This window comes from Rousettus aegyptiacus, unplaced genomic scaffold, assembly GCF_014176215.1.
Source record: "Rousettus aegyptiacus isolate mRouAeg1 unplaced genomic scaffold, mRouAeg1.p scaffold_m13_p_4, whole genome shotgun sequence".
Taxonomy (NCBI): domain Eukaryota; kingdom Metazoa; phylum Chordata; class Mammalia; order Chiroptera; family Pteropodidae; genus Rousettus; species Rousettus aegyptiacus.
The window spans coordinates 81,869,441-81,896,915 of record NW_023416307.1 but is presented as its reverse complement, the minus strand read 5'-3'; the positions used below and the strand labels follow the sequence as shown (position 1 = coordinate 81,896,915).

General features: G+C 31.6%; 1 protein-coding gene across 1 annotated transcript in view; it reads right to left on the bottom strand.

Annotated features, from left to right (window-relative positions):
• The window catches only part of GBE1 (1,4-alpha-glucan branching enzyme 1), a 235,075-nt gene that overhangs the window by 121,333 nt on the left and 86,267 nt on the right, over window positions 1–27,475 (bottom strand). The window contains exon 4 of the mRNA XM_016143897.2: window positions 551–676. Coding sequence (XP_015999383.1) covers window positions 551–676 — 126 coding nt within the window. The remainder of the gene's footprint in view (window positions 1–550; window positions 677–27,475) is intronic.

The following is a 27,475-nucleotide window of genomic DNA, read 5'->3' as shown; positions in this document are numbered from 1 at the left end:
TAAATGCATACATAATTACTAAATGCCAAACACTTATCAAGCTCCAATAACTTAAAGGACAGAAAAGTGAGTTTGAAGATACCAATAACCTTGTCAATAGAGCCTTAAAGATTACTCTAATTAATACATTAATGAGATGTCTTCACTATTCCTTGTTCCTAAGGACTTTGTCTCTGCTTCAAAATCATGACAGTGAGAAACATTTCATCACTTAAGTCTCTGATGAATCAGAAATTGTGGTTAATTTTTTTTATTTTTTATTCAGTACTCCTTGTAGGTCACTATGTAGAGATTGAGTTTTCTTCTCCCTACTCCAACCTCAGAAACACAAAATTAAAACAAACAAACAAACAAAAAAGCCTCACTTTTATATTTTATTGGCTACAGATGATGAATTCTGATATATGTATAGCAAACGGGTGCAGCATGATGTAGATTAAACCAGCAATGAAGAGAAAAGTTGAACATTACTATAAAAGTTATAAAAGTTAAAATTAATTTTCCTAGAAATATTGGAACAAGCATTTATTTAAAGATTTGTTGTTCTCACTTTATATGGGTGTTCTGGATCCCAGTGTATCCAATCATAATTCACATTATCACCTTCACGAGCCACATACTTCGCCCATGGTGAAATACGATACAAGATCTCTCCACTTTTACTCCTAATAACTACCTAAAAAGAGAACAAGATGTTATTGCTTTAAAATACTTCAAAACTAAGGTAATGCATAATAGTTTATGAGCACTGCTACATATCAGAAAAGGAGGAATGATCTTAAAAATCTAAACTACCATCCAGATGTGTGACCTTAAAGATGTTTAAATTCTGTGGCCCTTGCTTTCCTCATTTGCTACAGTATAGGGAGGGTCCTTATAGGCTCTTCAAATTTGAATATTTTATGATTCTCTGGCAATTTCTATCATTGCTAATCAACCAATAGAGTGGTTAATTAAAGTTCACATACAATAGGAAACAAAAAAAATGAATATTTTTTGGGAACTACTGTCAATAAATCAATCATTGGGAGGAAATAATCCTACTCTATTTAAAAAAGTGATGAGTTATATCTCTATCTTTTTCTTTTCATTTTCATAGCAATTAATGATAACATCTTCAAGAAGCTAAAGGAGAAAAGTAAATTTTGGTTAACACTTTTACTATGCACACACACACATAAATGCGCACACACACTGCCTTGCAAATATTTTCTACCTCTTCTTGACTTCTTCAATACCCTATTCCAAGTATGCTTTACCATATAAAACCAAACATTTTCCCGTTTTGCCATCTGCTCCTGTATTTGACAATGCCATCATTGTTTTTATCAATAATAAAAAAACAACAACAAATGCAAATAAAAGTTTTACTGAATCCACCATTTTAAACTTGGTGAACAAAAGACTTTATCGGTATGATTAAATAAAAAATGTGAGCTACAGGAATGAAACATCCAAGTGATTAAAACTATAGCTTTTTTTAAAGTTTTTTTTTTTTTAATTAAACCTAAAAGTGGATAGAGAATGATCAAAAATGTTCATGTTAGGAGCTATACCATATTCTCAACATTGAGAGAACATATTCTTCAGTCTCCTTTAGTAGAGGAAAGCTTAAGTATGCATAATTCTCAGCAATTAAATATTATAATGTTTTATAGTTTAGAAAACGTTCATAGTCGTATCTCACTTGATTCCAGAGAATCTTTATGACACAAATATTAAGTGAGCTTAAGTGAATTGCCCAAAAGCCCAAAGTCACCAAGTGGCTAAGCCAAAAGCTGACCACAGAGCTTTTGATACTCACTTCCTTATTCTTTTTTTTTTTCTTTTGAGTGTAGAAATATATTTCATTTAAACCATAAAGTGGTACTGAATTGATTTAGAATTATGAATATTACAATAATGAAGAAATAGTAGATACAAGACCAAGAAAAATTGACTAAGCATGGCCAATGCAATAAAAAGAAAAGGGATATAGAATCTACTTAACTATATTAACACAATTGGGTAAAGCATTACAAAATACTCTTTTTATGATTTAAAGCAATATTTGTATATTTTGATATGATTTGGTACCTTATTCACTACTGTATATTATCTTTTTAAAATTTTATTTATTTACTTAACATTTTATCTATGTTTCCCCTCCCCCCTCCTCCCTTCTCCCTCTCTTCTGGTCACCACTAGTCCATTGTCCATGTCCATGATTCTCTGTTTGTTTTGTTCATTTGTTGCTTTTAGGTTCATATCTCACATATAAAAGATATGTGATTTTCAAACTTTTCTGTCTGGCTTATTTCGCTTAGTATGATTATTTCAAGGTCCATCCAAGTTGTTGCAAATGGCAGTATTTCATCTCTTCATAAAAGACCCTGAATTACCAAAGTCATCTTGAGAAAAAAGAATGAGGCTGGAGGCATCACTCTACCCAACTTCAAATTATACTACAATGTGACAGTAATCAAAACAGCACAGTATAGACAGAAAAAACAGACACACAGACCAGTGAAACAAAATCGAGAGCCAGAAGCAAACCCATCTTTATATGGGCAAATAATTTTTGACAAAAAAGCCAAAAACATGCAATGGAGAAAGGAAAGCCTCTTCAGGAAATGGTCCAAGAAATACTGGAAAGCCACCTGCAATAGAATGAAACTAGACTAATGTCTATCACCACACACCAAAATTAACTTAAAATGGATTAAAGACCTGAATATAAGACCTGAAACAATAAAATACATAGAAGAAAAGATAGGAACTAAACTTAAGAAACTTGGACTTAAAGAGCATTTTATGAATTTGACCTCAAAGGTAAGGGAAGTAAAAGCAAAAATAAATGAAGGGGACTCTATCAAACTAAAAAGCTTCTACTCAGCAAAAAAAGATTGTCAGCAAGGTAAAAAGACAACCATTAGAATGGGAAAGTATATTTTGCAAGCAACGCCTCTGATAAGGGCCTAATATCCAAAAATACAAAGAACTCCTTTGACTCAGCAACAATAGAAAACAAATAATCCAATTATCAAAGAATGGGCAGAGGACCTGAACAGATACTTCTCCCTAAAGGACATACAAATGGTCAAAAAATACATAAAAAGATGCTCAACATCACTAGCTATTAGGGAAATGCAAATCAAAACCACAATGAGATACCATCTCATACATGTTAGAATGACTGTAATCAGCAGGACAAGAAATAACAGATGTTGGAGAGGATGTGAAGAATTAGGAATCCTCATACACTCCTGGTGGGACTGCAAATTGGTACAGCCACTATGAAAAACATGGAGGTTCCTCAAAAAACTAAGAATTGATTACCATATTATCCAGCAATCCCTCTACTGGGTATTTACCCCAAAAAGTTGAAAACTCATATCAAGAAAGATATTTGCACACCAATGTTCATAGTAGCCTTATTCACAGTGGCCAGGACATGGAAGCAACCAAAGTTTCCTACAATAGATGACTGGCTAAAGAAACTGTGGTACATATATACAATAGAAAATCACTTCCTTATTCCTAACAGACTTCCACAGCACTTCCTGCAAATACTGAAAAAGGATGAATCATGATTTATAATGGAGTGGGCAGGTGGAATGGTAAAAAGGAATGTCTAACTTACATGAATTCAATTTGTCTTCCTTCATTATGCCTGGCACTTTTTGAAGCCAATCATACCCAAGTGTTGTTATTATTCAAGTAATTATCACAAAAACATGAACAAACAAATTCATCTCACTTTTGGAGTATTTTATCCCAAAAGATATATCCCTAAGCCACATGAATTTGTAGTATAATATACAGCAGTGAATGACTGAATAATGTTTAGTTAAAAATTTATACCATTGAATTATATTGAAGGTTGAAAAAAAAATTGTTCAAGTGCTATAAAAAGAATGTACTGCACCTTCCTAATGTAAATGCACACAAACTAATAAACTAAAGTATTTAAAAAGAGAGAAAAAATAGTGAGCTGTTGGCTATAGATAGAGAGAATAGTAGGTTTTATTTTCAGTTTTATTTTTCTATATTTTTATCACTTCATTTCACTGGAAGAGCTTCTGTAATTTAAAAAAAAAGGTATTTTATTAAGGATTACAAATATGTTTATTGTATAATTGTACATACATTCCTGAAGCTGTGCTATTCAAATTACATACATGAGTATCTTAAATATATTAATACAGTGCTAAAAATAGAACTTTAAAAATGCATCAAATCACTTCATAGAAATATACTAATGAAAATGAACCAGGATGAATTTTTTATAGGGCAAATACATACTTTGTGAACCTGTAACATTTTGGATCATAGCAAAAAAATGGTATTAGGCTCCTTTTTTAATGAGTCTAATTATCTCTCTGGCTTATGAGAGGTTAGCATCAAAATACATTATTAAATCGAATAAAGAAGTGAATAAAAGAAACCTCTACCTGGCAAAAGCAAAACTGACTGAGTGAACTATATGAAGTTAAATTTTATTTTTAAAAATATCATATAGGATTAAAACATACACTAAAAGAAACCGTTTGGTAAAACATTGAAGACCGAAAAAAAAGGTATGTTTGTTGCATGTGTGTGCGTGTGTGTGTGTGTGTGTGTGTGTGTGTGTGTATTCATTCATTTTGGGGAATATATTTTGAAATGCTTTTTGCCAAAGAATATTGTTCCTATGGACTGGAAAATTACTAAGATGAGGTTCTCCTCAGGTAGCCAACAATTTTATATAAAAACAGTAGATGTGTTCAGCTGGTTAAAAGTGTTAGCATACTCTGGAAAATGTTATTGAATGTAACTCTGGGTTTCATGAGTGCATGTGTAGAAAACCAATAGTAAAGACATATATATTGAATAATATCATTTAATTTGCCCAGATTATACTACCCAAATCACAACTACATGCTATGAGGAAACCTTTTCTCTAAAAAAAAAAAAAAAAAAAAAAAAAAAATTGCTTAAAGAGGGGTAAAAAAATATATATATTATATATATAATAAAGATAACTATTTAATGAGGTATAGGTCAAAGTAAAAAAAAACAAGCAAAATCATTTCTAATTTATAAATTAGTGTTATTGCTCCTTTTAAATTACCCTAATTTACATACTATCTAATATAATGACAGTATACATAAACTTTATATACAAATATAAGTATATAAGTATGTACTATAATTAATAATACATGTAAATATATAATATCTAAATAATGTGTAATGCAAATATCACCATTTGGTCTGTATGTAAAAATATGACTGAAATGTAGCTATATCTGTACCTATATGTCTACATAAAAATATTTATAAAGAGAAAAAATTTATACACGTACATACAGGACATATCAAAATTTATTCTTAAGTGATTTTTAGAAGTGTGTGGAACAAAAATAAAGAAGAGTAAGTGTTCATAATTAAGTAAGAAAACTGTTATATTCCAGAGGAGAATATGATGATTCTACCAATGACTAGAATCCTGAAGAAATAAATGTGTTTTTTATATTTACAAATAACATAGTATAAATATTATTTTTAAATACATACATAATCAAAACCTTTATAGAGCTTAACGTAATTTTTAAAAAGCTCTTAAATTTCATTTTAATTCAATTAAAATTTTACTACTAAGCTTTTTTTTTTTAAAGTACTTATGACTATTTTTTTTTTCAGTTTTGTTTGTTATTTCTGCTTGAACCGATCTTAAGATTCAGTAAGGTTATGTTAGAAAAATATCTCTGCCATTTACAAAGGCTGAAAAACGGTCTCTCAGAAAACATCTCCATCCTACTCTCTAGAATCTGTGAATGATAGTTTATATATCAAAAAATAGATCACTGTAGATGTGATGAGAGTAAGAATCTTAAAATAGCAAGATTATCTAGATTATTCAGGGGGGCAATCACATATATCCTTATAAGAGAACAGCAGAAGGATACTCTAAAGATAAAAAAGAAAAGCAATTTGATGAAGGAGGCAAAGGCTGGAGTGATACAGACAATCACCAAAGAAAGCCAATAACCATCAGAAACTGGAAGTGGTAAGGAACAGATTCTCCTCTAGAACTTCCAAAGAAAGCATATCCCTACCAACACTCAGTTTTTAGCCCAGTGATATCGATTTCTAACTTCTGGTCTCCAAAACTATGAAAGAACAACTTTCTTTTCTTTAAAGCTGCAAAATTTCTACAGCATCCATTAGAAACTAATACAGCCATAAAGGCAAAACTGGAGGTAATCACTTTTCTAAGAATAAAATAGAATATACTTAAACTTAGTTAAACTTCATCAGTGCCAGAAAGAGTTAAAAGATAAAGTTATCTTAATGAGTAGTCTAAATAACACATTTTATCTATTAACTTCCTTCCCCCCAAAAGTAGACAAACATATACCAGTACATTTCAATGACCTTCACTAAACAAGGTAAGTCTCCTTGACAATTCCCAGGAAAGCAAACTATTTCAGAATAAATGTTGCTGAGCTTCAGATTATTCGAAAAGCCTTCAAAAAAGTGTATCTGTAATATGCAGCTTTTATTGCTAGCCTACACCCATGTCATTGTTTTCAGAGATCAAACAAAAAGAAACACTCTACATGAGCACATAAAAGCTCTAAATTTACCATAAGGAAAAGCTAAGAAGTTATTTTTCAACCAAATACCTGACATATTTATTTCATTATACAGAGATGAGACCATTTAAATAAATAAATAATTAGCTGAGGAAAAAAGTAATAACAAGGCTTATTGAAGAAATTTTATTCTGAATTTTCAAATCAGGAATATCAGAAACATCTAATATAACAAGTTATTTCACCATGAACTTTTTGTTAATTTTTAAATTAAGGAGGGAAGAAAACCAAGGCAGTTTTCTAATTATAATGCTGTGTAATGAAAATGACCACTTTGTGCATAAACTATATATAATTGATCAATAAAAATATATAAATTAGAGCCATATGTGAGCTTTAATTGATATTACCATTGTTTACATACCGAACCTATTATAAATATCAAATAAAGATAAATCTATTTTTTGAATTTAAAATTTTCTGTTTTTAATCTCCATACTAAAGTTCATATATTTTCAAGATCCCCATCTTGAAATCATAATTTACTTCATAATTTTCAATTAATCAAACAACCTTACAGAAGCCACATGCATATAAAATCATCGTTGAAAATTATCATGTCCTTTGATACAATCTATAATGTTCAGAGACTGAGGTGGGTGGAAAAGGGGTTAAATGATTAGGTCAAGCCGCTTGAGCTCTTCTGTTACACAGTGCTGGCCACTATACAAAAGAAAAAGGTGATATCCTCACTAGTTGTTTAACAAAGAAAAAGATAGAAATGAGTTAAACTTTGAAAGTAATAAACTATTAATAAATTTTCATTGGCTTCCATTATTTTAGCTGTGTATGGGATTTCTTATTTTAAAACATGCTATCACAATTCAGTTTTTTAAATAAGAACCAAGAAATTTTTCCACGGTAGAATCCAATAACAACAGCTTGAGTAAGAATAGTTAAAGGTTTCTCTAACAGAAATGAAGCTGCTAATAAAAAAAATTTTTCTTTGAAAGATTAAGCATTTTTGTTATGAAAAATAAATCTGTAATGTGACAAAAATGAGTATCGGATCAAATTATACTAATCTTTGGCATAAAGGACACCAATGTACAGAAAAAAAGACTATTTTTGAGGTATAATAAAGCTACTTTGCTCCAGATTTAACATCAACTGTAGAATTACAGAGATATAAACATTCGTTTCTGTAATACTTACACATGGGAGAGAAGAAATGCAGAATATTGTCAAAAAGAACTAAATGAAGATCAGTAGTAGCGTCTTCTTAAAGCAGGTCCTTATTTAGAATGGTATAGAGCGGCAGATACTCCTATATCTATAAAAAGGAATTTTACTCCCAAAGGTTTCCACCCTAGTTTCCCAATCTTCTAGTCTAGTTAAGAAGTATTATAACTATTATATTTTTCTTCTGTTTCTGTCTAGTGACTGAGGCAAATCTTTAAAGAAATTTTAAAAAGAAAAAAAAAACCAACTAAGTAGAACTGAAAAAGTGTTTGCTTCATTTCGAGTACATTACCTGAACAAAAATCTTATAAAGTGAGATCACTACAAAAAGACAAAATCTAACGGGATTATGTGAGGTTTAGTAAGCAGGCACTGAAAATGATATCCCTAAACAAGTGAGAATAACTGCTCCAAAGTGAAAAGAATAGGAACAATGCTGAAATGTTGTAATTGGGTAAAGATTGATTAGTGTCTTAGACAAGAAAACAAATGAATTACACATGATATAAAAAATATAGGATTTAAACTTCCAAGATATTGAAAGATCAATATAGTAATAAAGAAGAAAGCTATGAAAAGGGGAAAAAATCAGTGAGTTTTCATTACGGAAAAAGTGTGCTTCAAAGAGACTCATCCATGTGCAGTGAAGGCTAGAATTCTATTAAGTAAACAGAGTTATAATCTGGTATAATGTCAATAACAAAATCTAAAAAGTATTTTCAGAAGTGCTAGGATGGGGGCAGTATTATTGTAAAATGAGTTAAGGCTTCCTTTAAAATATTTCATTAAGTATAATTATAAGTCTTATGGTGATAAATTGAATCATTTGAAGAAAATAATATAATTCTTAAGCAATCACTGTAAGTGCTATTGCAGTGAAGTGAACTATAAAGTGGGGGGGGGGGGGGCATAATAATTCAGCCCTTTGAAGAATTCTAGAGAAATTCCAGAGACTAGATATAGAATATATAAATCTAAAAATCATAAGATCTTTTGAAGAAATATACAATTATGTACTTAATACACATTGAGACTGATAGCTCCTAGAACATAATTAATGATTATTAAAAAAAAAAACAGTTAATGGTAAAAAATAATTATTACAAATATTTAAATCTTTACAAATTAAGGTCTCTCAATATTGATTGAGACACTATCACTCTTTTCTCTATTTTATTGCACTAAGGCATGTCTTTTTGTGAAATATATAGGTGATTTAGAAAAAGAAAACTACAAATAGGTGTGTATAAATATTGATAGGGAAATAAGTTCAACCATCAAGAAATGAGAAAGTGATGAAATAGTATAATGGAAAACAGATCATGACTATATGTGAGATTAACTCAAGATATGCATTTGAAAAACTTCTTGACAACTGATTTCTATAGCATACTTATAGGTCATAAAAGATGGTCAATAATTAAGGTGATACTTCTGATAATGGACTCAGGCGGTAATGACAGGAAAAGTAGTGGTATATAACAGAAGTCTTCACAATAGAGCTATTTACTTTAAGCTTTCCTAGTTCAGGTGATTTTGAATGATTAAACATAGATATTTCCATCTTATGTAGATAGCACAGGCACAGGACAGTCAATAAGCTTCAACCTCCGAGTCTGACAAGCCCTCTAGAGAAATAAGGAAACTTTGACAATGCAGTTGATAAAGCACAAGTCAGAGAATTACCGGCCTGACTGCGGCTCAGAAAATATTCATGTGCTGGAATGGCTATTTTTAAAAAAGAAAAAAAAAAGTTGCCCATAAGATTTAGGGAATCCCAAATTGAGGAATCCCAAATCGAGGATACACTGAGTCATTTGGGGAAATTTATGGCTATTGCCATATTAGAACGGGTAAAAGTAAATGGACAAAAGAATAAGGGGGGAAAACATTTAAATTGAAGAGGGTTAAACATTAATGTTGGCATTTAACATACACTTAACTGTGCTATTCAATAACTCAGGTTAAATGTAAATATTTAAACCATAAAAAGATTATATAGTAATACTTTACTATGATAAAAAGGTTATGTCCTATAGATGTACGGTTATTCATTATTATTTGAAGGCACACTTGGTCAAAGTGCAAATATTTCTAATAAATATATCCAAAAATAATACCTACCTTAACAGTCATAAAATATAATTTTCTTCCTTTTTCTAAAACAGCATTAAAATATCAAATACTAAGTAAAAGTTCTCTCTTAAAAATTGATCCCTACATACTTTAGAAGAAAAAGGATAAAATACTGCAAAGAAAAATGAAAATTTTCAATTCTCCTGACTTTATAATCATATTTAAAATCTATGTCCACAGTGAAGAACAAAAGAATCAAAAATTATAAAATAAGTACAAGATATTTCATAGTTCATGGATCTAAGAAAAAGAAAGTCTGCTAATACATTTAAAATACATCCGGAATCAATGTTCAAAAAAAAAAGGAAGCAATTGAGGAACAGATTTATAGACAGTCTCAGTTTCTACATACCTGTGATTCACTTCTATAAGAGCTAAAACAGAAAGAGAAAAGTAATATTTTTTATAGCTACCTTTCTAAAATGTATTATACAGTCCCTGTTGCCTTAACAGATAGAATTAAACACTTGAAATTGATTTGTATATGCTGAACTGTGACATGTTTGGAAAATGAATATTTTCCTCCTGAACTCAGTAAAGAGAATACTGGATTTTTATATGTGTCTCTGGTAGCAGTTTTCAACCCTGGAAGTGTAGTAAGAACTGGATGAAGAACATTTTAAAATAAAGATGCCCAAATCTTATTTCTATCTACTACTACAAACTAGCCCAGTTCTTTAGGAGATAAAAGCTAGACCTGAAAAAGCAAAAGACAAAGTAACTATAGGAACCAGTGTTCTAATAATAAAAGAACATATCTTATTTAAAAAATATATATATATATGTAGATATATATGTAGGGGTGTGTGTGTGTGTGTGTGTGTGTGTGTGTGTGTGTGTGTGTGTGATGGAGGAAAGAAAACTAACACTAGAGCTATACGGAACATATTTTCTAAGCCTTTATAATAATAAACACCACTGCAAACAATAAAAAAATATTTTGCAATATTCATCTCAATCTCTACTTTGAATTTTTAATTATTTCTTATTCAGTAAAAATTTATAATGATTTTACTTTCTTCGTAATCTAATCCCCCTACCAATTTATTATTCTCAATCACTTTGTAAACTTAATCTCACTTCAATCACTAAAGGCATCCATGCTCACTCAAAATTTATTCATTTGCGATCCTGAGTATACCCAGGAATGTTCTCACTAAATTTACTTATCGAAAGTTTTCCACTCTACTTAGGAATGCCTTCATAAAAGGATATGGTGAATTTATCAAGTTTCTGATTTTATCCTACAGTCTTAATTCATCATTTAAAATATCTTATAATCTCTATACTGTGTATCACATAAATAATTTTGCAGAATAATATTTATCATCGTTACGTTAATTGTCATTACTGAAACTGAACGATTTTCTTCTGAGCATTGTGTTCTTAGGCATTCCATTTATAATTTTAATTAAAAATTGTAGCCGATACTGGCTCTTCAGTGAGTCAGATCACTTTCTGGCATTCCTTCCTATACAGAGACAATGCGAAGTTCAAAGTCACTTTCTTCACTGTCCCTTGCAGCTAGGTTTCTGTACCTAGTAGATGTACCTATGCAAGATAAGGAAGGAAGAACCTACTATATGAGATAAATCATAGGGAATCAATTCTGTTTGCCTAAGAATAATGAATGATGTTTAACCTAATAAAATGCCATCATCTCCATAGGCATGAAAACTGTAAACCTCAGATAATTAGCATATCACAATCAACCAACATAACTCATAACTTCCTTCCACTTCCGTTTATACCTCCCTATACACAATTACATATACAATCAGAATCACCTTTTTTTCCATGAGAAATAATCACAAAAAAATATTCTACATGGGGAAAAATCTTTTCTCTCTGAATTTGGTTTCAAAGTTGAAAGTTTAAAATGTAAATTTTATATACAGAGTTGATATGATTATCATTCAAAAAGAAACAGATGTTGGCAACACACAGGAATCCTCAAGGGGCAGAGAGAGGGTTGGGAGGTGGAATAATATGAATCTAAACAAGGATATGTGGCAATATTTATCATGAAAAATAAGAGAAAGATGTTTTGACCTTAAATAGGACATGATTTTAAAAGAACACACCAAATTGGGACTATAAGATACTGGAAAATTGAGATGCTGCAGAGTCAAAGCTAGGTTTGAAAAAAGAAGTACAATAAAAAGCCTCAGTTAAGGAAAAGTTAGAAGTAGAACCCAGAAACTGGAGGCGTAAAGAACTAGAAGAGAATAAACACACCAGATTTCAGGAAGAGATGAGCAAAAATAATAAAAACATCTAAAAAGTGTCAAAAAAAAAAAAAAGTACCAGCACTATAAAGACAAACAATACAGATATGCCCAAACCTGGCCCTAAAATGACCAAAAATCTCTGAAAAGAAAAAGATAACATCTATGGAATTAACTTCTTCAGATGTTAGAATTACTTTTGATATTATTATTAATTTAAAAATAAGTTCATGTCATAGGAACAAATGGCAAAGGTTGCTGCTTAGCTGAGAAACAACTGTTTCTGAGACAGCTTATAGTTGTTGCTCTACAGAAGGCCCATGCTTGCAGGACAGCTTACAGTTGCTTCAAAAAAGCCATCAATCATATACTTATGACCAGTACCTGCCATAAAATTACCTATTTGCCAGAAATAATGTTTCAAGATTTACAAGTGAGTGAAGTGTTACTTCCATGTCTGATTAACAGATTCATCTGAAAGAACGATGAAAATATTCACACGAACAGTGATTTGCAAAAATCACCCACTGCAATTACCAGTGCGAGACATTATGGATTATGTCATTATTATTATCACTTCGAACCCCTCAAAAATGACTTTTTGGAAATTTGACTTCTTGAGTAAATGACATAGAATTAATTGGCCATCATAAACTAGCAATATTAAGCCTAATAGTAGAGTATATCTAGTTTAATATAAATATGCAAATATTAATAACACTGTTTTCACAAAAGCAACAAAAAGTATTAACTGTATTTTCTTTGACTTCTACTATTTCATTTTATTCAAATTTGTATATGAAATAAGGCCTATTCTGAGAGTTTTCTTTCCCTAAATTCAGAAGCAGTTCACAACTGTGTTTCATAATGGTAATCCATATACATATACATTCACATATATCATTGTTGTAAAAGAACCATTTAGATCCTGTAGGCTGAAGTAGTGTTTTCAACTTCTTAGGAAAGCTAATTAAATAATTAAGCTCTGGAAGTAATTTATGAAAATTAAACAAATGAAAACTATCAAATTGATATTAGATGTGACTATAAAGTAAAAAAATCAACTGCCTCTTGCAAGCATTTTTTTTAATATATATATATTACATTTAGGTAGTCTTCTTGCATCATGGTAATAGTTAACTAAAAAAAATTAAATCTGAGGTATCATCTTCACATTCTATAGGCTAAGTTACAAAAGAGTGCACAGTAAAATATAAGCAATAAAGTCAACATTGTTGAACAATTTGCAGATAAATTCAGAGCACTTTTACAGCCCAGATGCAGGCAGCGAGAATGGTAGAAAATGTTTTTTAAGCAATGGAGGTGAGGGTGGGGTCCTGATTTTAATACCTCAAGAAAGTATAAAATTATTATAAAATTACCTTACCTATTAAAATAAACAGATTTGTGACATACATTAAGTATATTAATGAGCTTTTATTTCTTTTTATAATAGTCATGCCAAAATAGGGTGCTTAGCCAGAGCAAATATTAGTTTCTACTTATAAGCATCATTCTATCAATATGAGTATAGAGTTGCCTCAAGTAAAATCTCAAGTAAAATACCAATTTACCTTTTGAGATTTGCAATGATATACTGAATGGGGGTAAAAAGGAAACTGCAAATGAATAGGCATAGAATAATCACATTTTTAAGACAATAAAAAACATATAAATACAGAGGCATGAAAATAAGGAGAAAGACAGTTTATAAACACCTAGAAACAGATCAGGAAGAAGACCTCGAAAACTAAAACAGTGAATGGTAGGTAGGAGGGCCAAGCTGTCAACAGTTATGAAAAAAGCTATTTTCCTTTCTGTATTTCTTAACTATTTTAAGTTCTGATTTTTAGCAGACATTATGAACCATGTTCAATAATTACAAAAATGTAAAACAAACTCTCTTTACATCAAAATACAAACATTTCAAATTTCAAAAGTTTTTCTGGGTTGAAACATATATCAAATGGACTATATAGTTCTCAACCCTCAACAAATATGTATGTGAATATAATAGAGAAGTTTAACTTTTTTATTCATGCTATAAAATTCCAAAGGGAAATCATTTCAAAAAAAATATTGTTACATCTGTATATTCAGAAAATTATGTAAACTGAAAAATCTGTAAATAATTTAATTTCAATCAAAATGCCATGCCGTGGCTTTCCAAAAGAGGGAAGTATAACTCCACTGCCACAAATGTATCAATTGGATACAGAGATGATATATTCAAACACAATTTACTGAGTTACTGAAATAAAATAATTTTAAGAACAAACTTTAAATTGTTTTTATTTTAGCCTTATGATTTTAATTGCCTAAAGAACACAATTAAACCTATGAAAAATATCACGATCCATAATAATAAAATGGACCAACTCTTTTAAGAAGTTCTCTCAAATGTAGAACAAAAATGTGACAGAAGTCTTATAGTGTTTAGATTTACAAAAATAAAAAACAGATTCAGAGACCACAGATGTTATGGTAACTAAAATTTGTTGGTTTTTATTATTGGAAAATAAGAGCATTGTTCAGAAGAACTAGAGGTAAAATGCTATCATTTCCTGCAGTGATTATTAAAAATATAAATAATAATTGCTATATACCCGGGGGCTTCCTACTGAAAACAACATTCATGAAACTTACTTTAAAAATGAAATCAAAACTTTAAAAATGTACCGCATCTTAAAAAATATATATATATATATAAACTACTTTCTAAATTAAGAAAAAGATTAATCAATGAATTAAAAAGCTCAAGGCAAAGAAATACTTGAACTGTATTATGACCAAATGAGACCCCGATGATGAGAGACAGGACATCAGCATCAAATCCCAGCTATTAATTCAACTTGATAAAAGAAATGATATCACTCTCTGGAAAAGTATACATCCTCTAAAAACAATGTGAAGCTGTCCTTCGTTAAGTATATATATATATATTTAAATATAAAATAAAAATAAGCAAGACCAGTTGAAAACAGGGTACCTATTCAGGATGCTATTTATCACATTTATTTTATCTACTTTCCATGTAATTACAGTTAAAAATAGATGGTTGTTTGTTTCTCTTAATCAGTATGTGGTCAAATCACCAAGTTTCCACACATTTAAAATAAGGTTTGAAGAAGCTGATTACTACAGTTCTCCTAATTTCAACATTATTGTAGAAAATAGAAAAGAAGGTAAATATCTCAGTTTGATTATTTAATCAGCCACTTATGACATAGGACAAAATACTTAATCTTGCCAACATCCACTTTCTTCAAATAAAGCTAAGAATATAGTATCTCATAAGATTTTTAAGCAAGAGTTAAACCAGAACAAGCTAGTAAGCAAATAAAATGCATAAAATAGTACCTTAAAATACTGAATACTCAAAATAATATTTTTACATTCAAATAAAATGCTCTAACTATTTAAACTCATAAAAAAGGACTAGTATCCATGGAAATTATTTATAGCCATGAAACATAATGCAAATAAAAACAGCTTTGCTGATATCTTCTTATTTATACCTCAAGCAAGTACAATAATTTATTTTGCAATGAGCATGAGCTGATATTTTGTAGGCTCAGACCTTAATAACATGAAGCAATGCATGATCCTGGGAAAGTTATAACTTCCTTGAAATTCAATTTTCATAACTAAAACAAGCATATTTGTAAACTCTAAGATGTTTATTAAGAAGAAAAAACAATGTGTGTATGTGTATGTACATATATTCATACGTAAATATGGAAAGAGAGAACAAGGTAAGAGAATAATAAAAACAGCATATGTAAGTTCTGAGGCTATGTGAAACAGATGTTTAATCATGATACTATTTCAATAGGAAGGGACTTTTAAGCCACTTTAAGAAGGAAATGGATTAAGAAAAACAGAAACATAGAAAATGGGCCATTCTAGGAAGTGAATGGAATAAAGTAGACATTTGGAGGTGGAAAAAAGCAAATTCAATGAGAATAACAAAACCCGATTCAAGAGGACTACAGGAACCTTCAAATAAGAAATTGGCAAGTTGAACAGAAGAAAGTTAAAAACAACAATTAATCAATTACAGATGAAAATGAAAACGCCACACTGAAGAGTTTAGGATTAAGTAGCAGCTAAAAAAGTGACAGGTCCAAAAGCAACCAACAGTACAATACAAAAAATAATAATGACATATCACTGGATAATTTTCATCTTTTAAAAGTATCTTCAAAAGTCATTGGTTGGGATATATAAAATATATTCAGCAAATAAACTGAGAAACCAAGATATAAAATCAAATGGCTAATTACTAATGATCAAACTATAATCCAAGGTGACTTACTTCTTGCCCAATATTATTTCTACAAGGCCAGTAGGCCCAAATTTGTCACCTGCCAAAATCATTAGAAGCTGTTTAATAATACAGAGACTTCTTCCTCTGTGATAGTAATACAAAGCTATCTTTTTCACTTAATTTTATTTTATTAGTTTCAAGTATACAGTACATAGGTTATTCATTTATACGGTTTATAAAATGATCCCCCTAATTGCTCTTTTTCTCTTCTGGCTCCCCACCTAGCCATTACGTTAATGCTAACTGCATTCCCTATGCTGTGCTCCCCATCCCTGTGACCATCTATCAACTATTAATTTGTACTTCTTTTACCCTTACTGCTTTCTGTGGTAGAAAAGGGAAGCCATTGGAGTCATTCAGACATTAGGTGATAAAGGATCAGGCTTCAAATGAAAAGTATGCAAGAAACTCTGCAGAGGTAGAAACAGCTAAATTTACTGACTGAATGTGATAGTAATAGAAAGACAAAAGGTAAAAGGAACTAAAAGTTTACAATTTGGGGAGAACAGAGAGGATGGTATACCTTTTGAGAGTAATCAGTTGGAAGGTTATGCTGGCTTAAAAGTTTTAAAAAGCTTGTTTCCTCTTATTAAATGTCAATTGTACACTTGAATCTCATCAGATTTACCTCACTTAGAAAGTTTTGATTCAGATGTATACCTGCAAGATAAATGAATTTTTTGCAATATGTCTAGAGATTTTTTTTCTGTTAAAGTTAAGCAATTTAACTGTACATAAATGAGTATACATCAATGTATTTTGTGTTTATGTACAGGTTTACCTTCCCTCTTCTCCCCCCCCCCAAAAAAAACATAAGAATACATACACTATTGAAACCCAGAGCTAAAAAGTTAAATTATATTAATTTCATTATTTACTCTCAGAGAAAAATATGTTAAACTGATTAGACCATACAAATAGAATTGTCTAAAATGTCTAAACTATAAAAGTCTTTATTTTCAAATATTTGTTGCTTTTGAAGTTTGGTCTAATTTAAATTATGATTTTCCAAGTAAGTCTACTAGAAGCTTCCCTTCATAAACAAGCAAAGATCATTTATATAAATATAAAGCACTTAATCTAAGTAAAGCAAATATTTGTGTGGTAATGTATAATTTACATGTATGAATTACCCTTTAATAAAGATGAAACATATTAAAGGTATGAATCTGTTGGCAAAGGCATCTCTCTTTTAGAATGCATTCCCACTACCCATCACCCTAAGAAATGTATCTATATATTACTTATAAATTATGATAAATTAAAATATCCTTTATATTTTTAGGCAAATTTCAGTGTAGTGAGCAATTACATAAAATACAAATAACTGGACTAAGTAGTAAGTCAATATATAGTTGACAGGCTTCAGGAGTGATAAGCAAAAAGGCCAGATTTGTTCTCATGACTTGTTAGAGGTCACTGAAAAGACTATGGGAATTGTCTTCACTGAAATATGAAAGGCTCACATGGTTACTGAGTAGGCAAAAACATGTGTAGAATATAAGAACAGTATCAAGTTCATTCCTGTGCTCACAGTATAATACATTTTCTATAATATGCCTTTTCACATTGACTAGATCTCATTGATTATTCACATCCAGTCCTTGTATTTGATTAGTCTCAAAACAACTAGCTTTTCTCATTTCCAATATTCCTTTCTTCATTAAGGATTCTCTATCCATTTTCACTGTGGTAGTTTCACTTTGGTCTCATAGTCTCCTTGATCTCTTCCATAACATTTCATTAAGATTTCTTTTAAAGTTATACAGAGATTTTATACATAGTTTGAAGATTCTTAAAATGTAAACATTAAATTAAAAAAATAAAATTCTTTACATAATTAGTTGCTATGCAAAGCACACCTACAAACACTCTTGTGAATTTTCAGTCTGGTGGGACTGATCCCATGAACACACAAGCTGAATCTGAAGAAACTGAGCATTTTACAGAGTAAAATAATGCTGATTTACAATCATCAGATACCGCCTTATTATACGATTTATAAAACACTTGGCCTGTACTCACAAAGTCTTCAAAGATGTGACCTTTGAAGGCATGATATACATGGGCTCTGAGCATAAGCATAGGGGGAAAAAAAGTGAGATTATGACTCATTTACTAAGTACCAGGCATTCTTGTAAATACTTTTACATTCCCAATAATTCACAGGGTATTATTATCATTCCCACTTTAGAGGAAGCAACTGAGGTAAGTGAGTAATTTGACAAAGGTCATACCATAAGCAGGTGCTAGAAATGGCAAGTGAACACAGGCAGTCTCACTGGAGTCCATGTTTGTATACGTTGTGCTATTACCACGCTACTTAAGAAACCATGAAGACAAATGTCCTCTGAAATATAGGTAGTATTAGTGCTGACATAGTCAAAGCAAAGTGCACAGGAAAAATGTCACATGGTATCAAGTGTATATTAGATATTCAGGTGAGATATAGCACTGCATTAAATAAGGTTACTGGGCAGTGAACTCAGGGGTGATTTATTCTATTGGAGGAAAAAATTTCAAATTTGTTTATTCTCTCTTTTGAGAGAGTAAAAACAGTCATTATAGTTCTTATTTATTACGGCTATGAAATATCAAAACATTAACATCTGCTTGAATATTATTTATTTGAAAAGTTTCTGAAACCTATTTAAAAAAAAAAAAAGATCAGATATATAACTTGCTCAAAGTCACACAATTCATATGTTGTATGGCACCATAATGGTAGATTATAAATTAACATATTCCAAAGCCTTTTTTTTTTTTACCTAATTCAGTACACGACATAATTTGTCGTGACACTCCAATTTAGTAAACAACGAATTTAGGATATCCAAACTTCTCTGATGCTTTGCCTTGAAAAAACTGCTGTAACAGGACTCCTAGCACAGGCTTAATATAAAGTGACTACATAAATTCATATATCCTAACCTTGTATTGAAGGAGAGGGGATTAGGAAGGTCTCCATGACATTAAGGAGCTCTGTAACTGTCACTGTATAAATTTTCACTGATTAGGATTATCTGATGTGGGAAAATAAAACAGCGTACTTTGGGTAGTGAGAAAAGATAACAAAAACCCAAAAGCAAACCAAAAAAGGCATTCCGCAGAGAATCTCCAGGTCTGAGTTTATCTCTCTGTTCAAAAAAAAATGCAATACAAAATCTTGCTCAATTATCCTTTTATTGCACCTGGCCCACAACAAAATAAAACCACCATTTACATAAGAAATAAAGACAGGAAAGAAAGAGAGAAAGAGGGAAAGGAGGGAGGATAGAAGGGTAAGAGCGAGAAAGGAAGAAAGGAAAATAAATAAGCTTTAGGGATTGGAGGACATGATTCTGTTTTTTTAAAGCATCATTATCTAATGGCATGTACTGAAGAATGGGCTTTTGAACAGTTCTCAAAGCGTGTTCCCACCAGCAGCAGCATTGGTATCATCCAGGGAATTTGTAAAAATGAAAATTCTCAGGCCCACCTACACTATTGAATCAGAAACCCTGGGGTGTGTCTTTATCAAGCCTGCCAGGAGATTTTGACACACACCAGAGTTTGAGAATCGATGTCTTAAGTTAGCATTATAGGTTTTTATGGATATGCATGTGGATGGTATAGATGTAGCGGATGGAGATAGTTTATGAGTAAAATGTCTACAAGGTGATCACCACAGTGGACAGCTGAAGGCCATACATCTTAGCAGAAGTGAGTTGGGAGGGCAAGATCACTGGAGCAGAGGACATAAAGGGACTGAGAAGCCAGCATGGTAAAAGGTGTCCTGTAAGGATACTGAAATCACCAAAATTGCTTTTGTTTAAAATATTCTCTAAAGAATACAATTTAAACACTTTAAAAAGCAGTTTTCTTCTCCCACATTTTATAATTTTATCCTAAAATATTTTTAGAAGAGATAAATTGTGATAATATAATTCTTACTTTAATAAGATTCAGTTTACTAGTGGTTGCCTTAAAAATGTTTAACCAATTTACCAGTTTGAAAAGTCCTCCTAAAGCCCTTCTAATACTATGTAAAATATTTTTTAAATTACTTCTATTAATTACTATTATAACATTACAGATAAAATCCCGGCTCATGCCGTTTCCTTCTTATCTGACGTTACTACAGAATTTATTTAAAAATTAAATAAATAAAATAAAAATTAAATATGTTTATTAAAAAATGCACCATCAATGCAAAAATTAAGTGATTAGAGACACTACATATTTAGCTTATTGAGAAGGAAAGGAAATCACTCTTTTGAACCCTAATTTAAATTTTAGGTATCTAAAATGTATTCAATCCAGCTGTCCCATGAATTCTCTGTTACAGTGAGGTTGGTTTACATGCTCAATTTTGCTATTCAAGAAAACCAGATTAGCGTGCCTGGTTGCTGTCAGTTGAAGATTCTGTTCAGTGTGCTTTTAAATTCCACATTGCTATATTTACATGCAGTGTTTTCATTCAAATTCTTACTTTATGCAGAAATTGTTGTCAAAGTAAAAATAGAATTAAAACTAAAACTGGCATTTCACAATAATTTGTATATTCTTCAAAAAGTAGCAAAATTTTAAGCCTCACATAATAAGATCTAATGAATTCCAGATTGCAATAGAATTTTACTTTCATATTATTTGTTTAATGTTGTACTTAACAATGATCTAAAGTATGCTATTATGATTGCATATTATTACTAGCTATATCATTGAGTGCATATTATTAGTATATACTTCAGATTTTTGTTTTTATTAAGAATACTAAACTTTTTCTAAGTTATAATGAATTAATACATAAGAGTTTTAAAATGATGTGTTTCTATAGCATAGCAACAAATAAAATAAAGATATGTTATTTCTAGTTGATCTGAGAAATACAAAAAATAAAAATTTCTAATTCGTCTATTTCCTTAAAAAGTTTCTTTTAAATGGCTATAACAGTAAATGTTAGTTGTATTTCAAAATCAATAGTCCATTTTTTTCCTTACATATGACAGAACTGTTGAATTTAAGCTGGACAAATGGCCCCAAGCTAAAACAACATTCCTGAACATTCCTTGCAGGTAGGATGGTGAATGCAACTGAGATCTGGCCATAAAAATGTGTTAGAAATTATGTGTTCGCAACTTTAAAAGGGAATGCCTTGACCTCATTTTCCTCTTCTCTTTCTGCTGGATACATAGAAAGATGATGAGCATTGTTTATGGTGTAGATAACACACTTGGAGATAGAAGACCAATAGAATGTAAAGAAACTGGTCTGGACATACACATAAAGTAGATATATAGCCTTTCCACAGAGCATGTGCTGACCTGAACTTTTACTTCACAGAGAAACACACCATTTTTCCTTTTAAAACATTGTTATTTTGGTCCTTGCCAAAGCAACATACCTTACCATACCTTATCTACTATGATGACTAATAAAGATATCTATCCTATTGAAAAACCTTAATAAGAAGTAATAAACTTATAAAGTCAGTCAAGTTTGGTCCTGGGCCAGCAAAACACATTAAAATCCAAATATAAGAAATAGCATGGTGGAGTTCCAGCATTCACTTTACCTGGCTCACCTTATACCTCGTTTTGTTTTCTTAACCGCATTCATTACTGACTTCTCCACTCATCTTTGGTCTAGCCACACCAGCTTAATAAACAATGTCTTCTAACCTCTATCTCAGCTTTTCTTTCTGGATACTTTAGACTTTTATTTCTTTGATTCTCTAAGGCCACTGATATCCTTCCAGGTACCATGTATAGTCTCACCTAGCTACTAACACCTCTTTTCTGAATCTTGCCCCTTCAGTAGCCACCAACCTGACAGAGCTGGCCACTGAGACAGGACATGAATATATTTTCACACTAGGCATAAGGAGTAGTCCAGATTTAAAAAGTAAATCTGCCTGGCCTTGTCATGTTCTAACTTACGTAGCTATAACACTAAGTACGTCTGTGTGTGTGTGTGTGTGTGTGTATGCATGTATGTACACATACATAGTGACTCTCAATATCACAAGATCAAAATGTGTCAATGTGTATGCACCATCCCCTTTGAGGATTCTCATTATAAGCTGTCCTCGCATTGATGTCATGATGCATGATGTCATCTACCAGCAGTTATGATTCCATCAAATACCTAACTTGAAATATGTTATGTGTATGTGTGTGTGAATATATACATAGTACATATACACATAGTACATGTATACATGAATATATACACAGTACATATACACATGTGTGTATGTGTGTTTGTGTATTCTCATGTATACATATAAATATATATACTTATTGCATATGTTCTATTGAATAGTCCTAACAATTAAAAGATATTAAATTGTTTTCTGTTCCCCAAGTTTATTACTACCATTGCCATCTGCTCATAGGAAAACATGTATTCTAAAAATGTTATTAGGATTTGCAAAGGTTTATCATTTCAGTGAAGGGCTATGTTTGATAATGTTTTTAAATATAGTTTTTAATTACACATGAATTATAACTAATAAATTATAGCAACATAACATAATCATTAAGAACACAAACTCTACAGCCAGACATCCTGGATTTGAATCCCAGCTCTACTAACCAGTAAACAAATTATATAATCGCTCTGTGCCTCAGTTTCCTCATCTGAAAAATAAAGATAATAATAATCAAACCTTCCTGTTATGAGGACTAAATTAGTTAATATCCAAATAGTGTTTAAAATAGTACCCGGCACATAATAAGTGGTATAAAAGAAAAACGGATACATTTTACAAGAAACAAACCTGACATTTATAGCCTAGTTTAGGCTATAAATTCTGTAAAGTCAACCAGTGCACATTTTAAATTATGAAATACTTGTTTTCTTTTAAAATGCAGTTTGAAAAATAAAGAGAAAAAAAAAACAGGAGAAATAAAAAGATCAACAGGTTTGTGAGATTTTTTTTTTTCTTTGTACTTATCTCTGAAGGTGACCTCTTTGGGAAAACGTATGTTATTTGTTCTCTGAGCTGTGTATGATTAGTTTCTTCATCATACACAGACAAATTAGGAAGGCTGCTGTGGTGCCCAGAAATCATCCATTAAACAAAGTCAAAATTAATGATAATATTGAGTTCCCTTTGTGTTTGATTTTCATCTATCTGTACTCAATTATAAACGAGCTATCAAAGAAAGCTACCCATTAGCTGTTAATTCATAACGACTTCAGAAAGCAATTCCTATACTGCCATTGATATCTCACCGACGACTTCCTACTCTCTGCAGGGTTTTTGCAGAAATTAAAAAGGAAAGCAAAACTACGTAAATCCAAGCCTCTCCTCATCCTGAGCCTTGCAATGAAAAACACCAATGCACAGAAATCAGGCTTAATACTAACAAGCTGTAATAAGATTTCATCAATATATTGAAAAGAGATAACTGAACTATTTGTCTTTTAGCATAATTTATTGTACCTTGAGTAAAATAAACATATAGTAACAGTATATCTCAGATCTCTATTGTGTCAAAGTGAATATTCTTCAAAGTTAAAGTTTTCAATGAGGAAAATGTCTAAAACAAAGATGACATGTGCTTCACCCTGAGAGAAATAGCATCTAATTATTAATTTGGGATACGAGTGACATCATCCTATAATTGGACTTTTATCCCTTCACGGTACTCATCTCAATGACTAAATATTCTAACCTCTGGCACATCTCATAGTAAATCCAGTTTATAGTCTAACTAATTGGTTCTGAACTATAGGGAAAAAGAATTAAGCTCTGTCCATTTATATATAGTGATTTAAAGAAATACTAAAATAAATTCAGTCTTGATTTGAAATAACTGCAAGCCCTTATTTGCAGATTTACATAAATCTAATTTATATTTTCCTTACTTCCCCCCCCCCAAAAAAAAAGACAGCTTACAACCTTAAAAATGCAGTGCAATTATCTAAAAATAAAATGAGAAAGAAAAATCAGTAGTTACAATGAAAATGGTCAGAAGGAGAGAAGAGCTGGAGGGCAAGGAGGCAAGATAATGGTACAGGACTCTGGAGTAGGATGGTTATTGCAAATGTACAACTCCTAATTTTAAGTTTTCTGACAGAGAAGAGAAAAGGGGAAAGCAAGAGATAAAAATAAGCATTTCAAATTATCAGGAAAAAGGCAAACTTTTTCTACTATTAAGCTCTCTAAACTGTGACTCAAAAGGATCTTTGTATTAAAAGTTAACATAGAAAATGCTAAACACTCATTAAAACAAGCTGCAATTTCCAGACCACTATTTCTTTTTCTTTTTTTCACCCTGACATCAACAGGTCTCCTTTTATAAATAGCAATTCTATAGGTCTAACATGTCTAAACTCAAAGAATTTATGGACACACAATTTTATAAATTTCTTTCACTTTCTGTATAATATGTATATGCAACAAATATGCCCAACAGTGACAAATGCACTTATCTGACAGTCCCTATCAATTTCATTCACCGTCAATAAACATTTATTGAGTAGATTCTATGAATCGAAAATCATTAGGTCCCAGGGACACAAAGATGACGAAGACAATGTCTCTAAGTTTTGTCTAAAAGTACATATTATCACAGTGAGTAAGGAGTGGACAGGGTCTAGAGGGGTTTATGGCAGAAGGGGCAGTTGGTAAGTGAAAGGTAGAGTTAATGGAAAGGTAGAGGTAATGGAAAACTTCACCAAAAATAAATGGCATGTAGCTCTATATCAAAGACTGAAAGTCTCCCAAACTACTAAATTCAGGAAAGCCATTCCATGTAAAATGAATGCTGCCTTTGCATTTGCTGAGCCATGACAAGTTATTACTGGAGGAACTTCAAGTAATTCAGTGTGCACAGTATACTAAATTGCTATGAACTGAATGTTTGTGCCCCTCCAAAATTCATGAAATTCTCCTCCCATTGTGATGGTATTAGGAGGTGAGGAGATTAAGATTGATGAGGTTATGGGTTGGAGCCCTTTGAATCTTATTAGTAACCTTGGGAGAGTTAAGAGAGGGTTTGCTTCCTCTCTCTGCTCTCAGCCATGTGAGAATACAATGAGAAACTGGCACTTTGTAACCCAGATGAGGATCTTTACTAGAACTGTCACGCTGGCACTTGGATCTGACTTCCAACCTCCAGTTTGTAAGAATAAATTTCTGTTGTTTCTAAACTACCTAGTGTATGGTACTTGTTAACGCAGCCTAAACAAAGAAAAGGATAAAGACAGTTAGAAATGAATCCAGAGGCCAGGGCATGCAGGGCTTTGTATTGCAAGCTAAGTGGTATGGAATTCATCCTAGAGGCCGATGTCATTTAATTCTTTTAAAACAGAGAAATCATTATTTATCTATAAGCATGCATTGGAGCCCACTTATAAAACAGAAAAAGGATCTCATTTCAAGTGAGTGCTTGAATCTGAAAGCCAACCAGGTTAGCTTCTTGACTCACAGTTTAAAAATCCTGGCTATAACCAAATCAGGGTGGAGAGAGCTCATCAGAGGGTTTAAAGCAGAAAGAAAAAAAAAAAAAAAAAAAAACAGGAGCAGATTTCAAATCTTAAAATGATGACTAAAGCTATAATATGAAAGTGGGAGTGAGGGAAAAATGTGAACTGGTTGTGAAAATACGACCATTTTAGGAAAATAGTAAGAAATAAAATCCCATATTAGGGCAGATGGTAGTGAAATTTTTAGATCAGGATAAAGAGAAAATGCAAGTGACTACCGGGAGAAATAGCCGATTCTATGCAAAGGAATAAGAATCAAGTAATCAGGATTTTTATCAGCAACACTGGACATAAGACAAAACTGCAGCAATGTCTTCAACATTCTGAGAGAAAACAACTTTAAATCTAGATATCTGTAATAAGTAAACTTTAATCCTAGATAAAATATGAACTATATAACATCTTAAGCCATTGCTAAAAGAATTTTTATAGAGTGTGCCATAGGAAAACAAAGTGCTAACAAATAAGCTGCAAAAAACAGTGATCTATAACAAGTTTGAGATTCAGATGGTACACAGCACAGGAATGTATTTTTACCCATGGCTTGACTACAAATGATCACTTAGGAACTGTAGAAAATTGAGACCCTACCATAGGCAATGACACAATAGAACTCATTTATGTATTTATATGAAATACTGATGTGAATATGTAGTTCAGATGATTCATAATGCTAAGTGAGATTCACATTGCTTCATTCATAGGTCTTGAATTATCATCATCCAGTTATTTGTACTATTTTATTTTTCATTTTTAAATCAGAGTAGGAGGGGATAGAAACCAATTAACGAGAAGTAAGAATATGGAAAGAACAAATGTACCTGACAGTAGGTCTTTCCTTCTAGGAATCATTATCACATAAGAGAAAAAACAAAGTCACATTTAGGATCTGTTACCAGTGGTTGATTTTTGTTAATTAAAAATAGAGGACTTGGACACTTTTATATTAAAGGTTCTGGGACCTAATTCCAATTCAGGTGTCTCCATACCAACAAGCAATTCTGGAACACCAGCTAGCTAGGTGTCCTACAATTTGACTCAACACTGACACTGTCTTCCTGTGCTTTTGATAGAAGGCTAGACTGGCAGGTCCAGTAATGTCCCTGTCCTTGAGCTCCACCTATTTTCTAGAATAGCTCACAGATATCAAAGAAAAACGTTACTTACTAGATCACTAGTTTATTATAAAAGGATATAACTCAAGAACAGCCAGGAAGAAGAGATATATAGGGCAAGGTATGCGAACAACTTTCCAAAAGCTCTCTGAGTATGGCACTCTCCCATGTCCATGTGTTTGTTCACCACCCAGAAACTCTTCAACCACAGTCCTTTTGGGTTTTTATGGAGGCTTCATTACGTAAGCAGTGTTGATTAAATCATTGGTCATTGGTAACTGGCTCAATCTCTGGCCCCTCCCTGCTCCCTAAAGTCTGGGGGCGGGGCCAAAAGTTCCAATGAACATTTGGCAGGTTCTCCCTAGCAACCAGCCCCCTCTCCTACCT